Raw genomic sequence first — 5311 nt, 5'->3', positions numbered from 1 at the left:
AAAAAAAAAAAAAAAAAAGAAAAGAAAAGATGGAGGTTTTCATGCCAGTGTTATAAAGGAATTTGCCCATGCTTTCTTCCACTGCTTTTCTAGTTTTTTCTTTTTAGCAGGTAAATCTTTCATCTACTTGGAGTCTATCTTGGTGTCCAGTATGAGGTATGAATCCAGGTTGCTTTGTTTGTTTGTTTGTTTTGAGACAGAGTTTCACTCTTGTCAACCAGGCTGGAATGCAATGGCATGATCTCGGCTCACTGCAACCTCCACCTCCCGGGTTCAAGCGATTCTCCTGCCTCAGCCTCCTGAGTAGCTGAGATTACAGGCACATGATGCCGTGCCCAGCTAATTTTTGTATTTTTAGTAAAGACGGGGTTTCACCATGTTGGCCAGGCTGGTCCCGAACTCCTGACCTCAAGTGATCTGCTTGTCTCAGCCTCCCAAAGTGCTGGGATTACAGGCATGAGCCACTGCACCCAACCTGTGATCACATTTAACTGCATTTACAGCAAAACCCAAAATAACAGGGGCTTCAGCAGGATAGAAAGTTATTTCTTGTCTCACATAAATAGTCCATAGGGACTGAAAGTGGCCCATGCCTATAATCTCAGCACTTTGGGAGGCTGAGGCGGGTGGACTGCTTCAGGCCAGGAGTTTGAGACCAGCCTGGCCAATATGGTAAAACCCGGTTTCTACTAAAAATACAAAAATTAGCCAAGTGTGGCGGTGCACATCTGTAGTCCCAGCTACTCAGAGGCTGAGGCAGGAGAATCACTTGAACCCAGGAGGTGGAGGTTGCAGGGAGCCAAGATTGCATCACTGCACTTTAGCCTGAGGGACAGAACGGGACCCTTCTCAAAACAACAACAAAAAACATGCCTGGCACTGTGGCTTATACCTGTAATCCCAGCATATTGGGACGCCAAGGCAGGTAGATCACGAGGTCAAGGGAGAGAGACCATTCTGGCCAACGTGGTGAAACTCCATCTCTACTAAAAACACAAAAGTTAGCTGGGTGTGGTGGCACATGCCTGTAGTCCCAGCTACTCGGGAGGCTGAGGCAGGAGAATCATTTGAACCCAAAAGGTGGAGGTTGCAGTGAGCCAAGATGGTGCCACTGTGCTCCAGCCTGGTGACAAGGCAAAAACAAGAAACAAAAAACAGTCTGTAGGTGTGTTCCAGGGATGATCTGGTGACTGCATGATCATCAAGAGACCCAGGTTTCTGTCATTTTCAGTTTGCCATCTCATGGTGCAAGGTGGCTGTTGTAGCTCCAGCCATTATGCCCACATTCCAGTTAGCAGAACTTAGTCACATGATCGCATCAGACTGCAAGGAAGGCTAGAAAAGAGTCCCAGTAGCCTTGTGTCTCTAAGGTTTGTCTTGTTCCAAAAAGAGAGTCCCTCTTTTTTTTTTTTTTTTTTTGAGACAGTCTTGCTCTGTTGCCCAGGCTGGAGTGCAGTGGCACGATCTCGGCTCACTGCAACATCCGCCTCCCAGGTTCAAGTGATTCTCCTGCCTCAGTCTCCCGAGTAGCTGAGATTACAGGCGCCTACCACCACACCCAACTAATTTTTGTATTTTTGGGAGAGACGGGGTTTTGCCATGTTGGCCAGGCTGATCTTGAACTTCTGACCTCAGGTAATCTGCCCGCCTCGGCCTGCCAAAGTGCTGGGATTACAGGTGTGAGCCACCATGCCTGGCCAGAAAATCCCTCTTACAATGAAACTTTTTGATTTGATTGTTATGTTTTCTTAAGTCCCCATTATGCCTAAGAATGACATTTATTTTTTCTGACAATTTTGGGACTGGTGACTTCCCAACTTGTGTCTCCCATGGTCTGGAGATTTCACTTTTTGGGTTGTCTCTGTATGTTGGGGGGCTTTGGAACCTCTTCTCCTTCCTCACTCTCAGGGAAAGCTCTCCACAGCTGTGTAGGAGCTGGTTTCACATGCTAGTTCCACAACAGTTGTGTGAGCCTTCCACTTACTTTCCCTCAGTGCCTTAGTTTACTTCTTATTATCATTACTTTTAGAGACAAGGTCTTGCTCTGTTGCCCAGGCTGGAGTGCAGTGGTGTGATCATACTTCCCTGCAGCCTCAAACTGGGCTCAAGCAATCCTTCTGCCTCAGCCTGCCAAGTAGCTGGGACTACAGGCGTGCACCACCACATCCAGCTAAATTTTTTTTTTTTTTTTTTTTTTTGAGATGGAGTCTCGCTCTGTCGCCCAGGCTGGAGTGCAGTGGCCGGATCTCAGCTCACTGCAAGCTCCGCCTCCCGGGTTCCCGCCATTCTCCTGCCTCAGCCTCCCGAGTAGCTGGGACTACAGGCGCCCGCCACCTCACCCGGCTACTTTTTTGTATTTTTTAGTAGAGACGGGGTTTCACCGTGTTAGCCAGGATGGTCTCGATCTCCTGACCTCGTGATCCGCCCGTCTCGGCCTCCCAAAGTGCTGGGATTACAGGCTTGAGCCACCGCGCCCGGCCCACATCCAGCTAACTTTTAAATAATTTTTTCGTAGAGACAGGGTCTTGCTATGTTGTGTTGGGATTACAGGTGTGAACCACCATGCCAGAAGGCTAAATTCTTGGCCTTCAATTTAGTTATTATCTGAGAATGGTGATAGTCTCACATGGATTCTCCTTGGGATTAAGATGGCACCTTAAGGCCAGGCTTGGTGGCTCATACCTGTAATCCCAGCACTTTGGGAGGCTGAGGCAGGTGGATCACCTGAGGTCAGGAGTTCAAGATCAGCCTGGCAAACATGGTGAAACCCCATCTCTACTAAAAAGGCAATAATTAGCTGGGCATGGCACGTGCCTGTAGTTCCAGCTACTCGGGAGACTGAGGCAGGGGAATCAACTTGAACCAGGGAGGCAGAGGTTGCAGTGAGCCAAGAATACACGACTGCATTCCAGCCTGGGCGACAGAATGAGACTCCATCTCAAAAATAAAAAAAAGGCCACCTTGATATCACATTTTGCAGGAAGTGGGGCATTTGAATTAGGGCCTGGTCAGAAGTTGGCCCTAAATCACACTACACTTCTCTGTCTTCATTCCCGTAGGCCCATTCCTCCCGCCGTCAGCCCTGCTGCCAGACCCTGACTTCTTCTCTGGCACTGTGTCCCTGCCCGGCCTGGAGCCCCCTGGCGGGCCTGACCTCCTGGACGATGGCTTTGCCTACGACCCTACGGCCCCCACACTCTTCACCATGCTGGACCTGCTGCCCCCGGCACCGCCACATGCTAGTGCTGTTGTGTGCAGTGCCGGGGCCGTGGTTGGGGAGCCCCCCGGCCCTGAACCGCTGACGCTGGACTCGTACCAGGCCCCGGGCCCCGGGGATGGAGGCACTGCCAGCCTCGTGGGCAGCAACATGTTCCCCAATCAGTACCGCGAGGCGGCCTTTGGGGGCGGCCTCCTATCCCCGGGGCCTGAAGCCACGTAGCCCCGCGATGCCAGAGGAGGGGCACTGGGTGGGGAGGGAGGTGCAGGAGCTGTGCAATCCCAACCAGCATGTCTAGCACCCTCGCCCTTTGGCCCTTCCTCATGCTTCTGAAGTGGACATATTCAAGCCTTGGCCAGAAGCTCCGTTGCACGGGTTTCCCCTTGAGCCCATTTTGCAGATGAGGAAACTGAGTCCGGAGAGGAAAAGGGACATGGCTCCCGTGCACTAGCTTGTTAAAGCTGCCTCTGTCACCACATGTGGGGGAACCTTCTCCAGGAGGATTCGGAAAAGATTGTACATATGGGAGGAGGGGGCAGATCCCCGGCCCTTCCTCCCCAGACTTGAAGGTGGGGGGTAGGTTGGTTGTTCAGAGTCTTCCCAATAAAGATGAGTTTTTGAGCCTGGGGGGTTTCGTCTGTTCTGCGCTTGGGAAACGCCCTAGTTCCTTACGTAGCAAAGAAAGCCTCCAGGCTGGGGGCTCAGGCCTGTCATCCCAGCACTTTGGAAGGCCAAGGCGGGAGGATCGCTTGAGCTCACGAGTTTGAGATCAGCCTGGGCAACATGACGAAACCTAGTCTCTACTAAAAATACAAAAATTAGCCGAGCGTGGTGGCGCACGCCTGTAGTCCCAGCTACTCGGGAGGCTGAGGTGGGAGAATCACTTGAACCCGGGAGGCAAAGGTTGCAGTGAGCCTAGATCGCGCCACTCTAGCCTGGGCAACAAAGACAGACTCCGTCTCAAAAAAAAATAAAAATAAATAAATAAATAAAATTAAAAAGATAAAAAAGAGGGCTGTAACATTCTAGTTTATGCCCTGAAAAGGGGAATATAGTCATTCTATAGTGTTTGGAGATTTTGGATTACGCTTAATTGTATGCAAATTGTCTTATTGTGTATTGTCAATTTCAGGACTCAGATTTCATGCTTGAAGAAATGCAGGTTAGTTTAAACTTTCAAGGAAATTTTTAAGGTGGCAAAAGGTTTTAGTGGCATATACATCTTAATCCGTAGATGGGAGTGATTAGCTGTTTAAAAGTTGAAATGTGACTGAAAAGGAAATGGAGTAGGGCAAATTTTAAATGGGATTATTTTTCATCTTCAAACAGGCAGACCTGTTATCCTAAACTAGGGTTTTTAATGACCACAGCAAGCAAGCATGCAGCTTACCGCTTGAAAGACAGGGTCTTGCCTCACCCAAGCTGGAGTGCAGTGGCCCTTTGAAGCTTACTACAGCCTCAGACTTATGGGCTCAAGTGATCCTCAGCCTCCCAATGGTCTTTGTAGACAGCCTGATGGAGTCTCACGGCACAAGAAGATTAAAACAGTGTCTCCAATTTTAATAAATTTTTGCAATCCAAAATAAAATAAAATAAAATAAATAAGTAAATAAAATTGAAAAGATAAAAAGATAAAGTATCCAAGCTCTTCCCTTCTTGGCTCTCCCACTTCTTCCTCTGGATCCCGCCCCTCTCGACCCTAGGACCCGCCCCTCACGTCGGCGGAACTGCGCTGTGCAGAGCTCCACCACGCTCCGCCCGCTCCCCCTAGCGCGGCCTTTCGTTTCCGCTTCCGGTGCGGGCAGCGCGCGAGCGCAGCTTTGGGAGGCGGAGACCAGCCGGTGAGTGCAGGCGGCGGGCTCGACCTCCCGGTTTTCGGGCAGGCGTCAGCCCAGCTTCTCCCTTTCCTTAGGCTTTTCCCATACTGCTATAGGCTTCTGCTGCGTCCTGGTCCCGAGGATCGCTCGTCCCTCTCCCCATTCGGCCTGACGGGCCTCAGGCCGCGCCCGTGCCCCGGCTGTGGGCCAGAAGTTGCCGCGTCGGACTCGGCCTTCGGCCCAACAGCTTATCACAGTCCCCGCCCCCATATCAAAA

The 5311-nt window shown here is 50.7% G+C and overlaps 1 protein-coding gene and 1 long non-coding RNA gene across 2 annotated transcripts in view; both read left to right on the top strand.

The window, feature by feature from the left end:
* The window catches only part of RELB (RELB proto-oncogene, NF-kB subunit), a 52505-nt gene extending 48658 nt beyond the window's left edge, over nt 1–3847 (top strand). Inside the window, exon 12 of the mRNA XM_017874282.1 lies at nt 3060–3847. Within this exon, the coding sequence (XP_017729771.1) occupies nt 3060–3439 (380 nt within the window). The 3' untranslated portion in view covers nt 3440–3847. The remainder of the gene's footprint in view (nt 1–3059) is intronic.
* Nucleotides 3848–4160: 313 nt separating this feature from the next.
* LOC108531113 (uncharacterized) lies at nt 4161–4803 on the top strand. Its single transcript, XR_001886066.1, has 2 exons — nt 4161–4379; nt 4547–4803. It is a non-coding gene; the product is annotated as an uncharacterized LOC108531113 (long non-coding RNA).
* Nucleotides 4804–5311: the final 508 nt, after the last annotated feature.

The sequence above is a fragment of the Rhinopithecus bieti genome, unplaced genomic scaffold (assembly GCF_001698545.2).
Source record: "Rhinopithecus bieti isolate Rb0 unplaced genomic scaffold, ASM169854v2 scaffold_7888, whole genome shotgun sequence".
NCBI classification, from domain to species: Eukaryota; Metazoa; Chordata; class Mammalia; order Primates; family Cercopithecidae; genus Rhinopithecus; species Rhinopithecus bieti.
The sequence above is the reverse complement of the archived record's forward strand: the minus strand, read 5'-3'. Positions and strand labels throughout refer to the sequence as shown.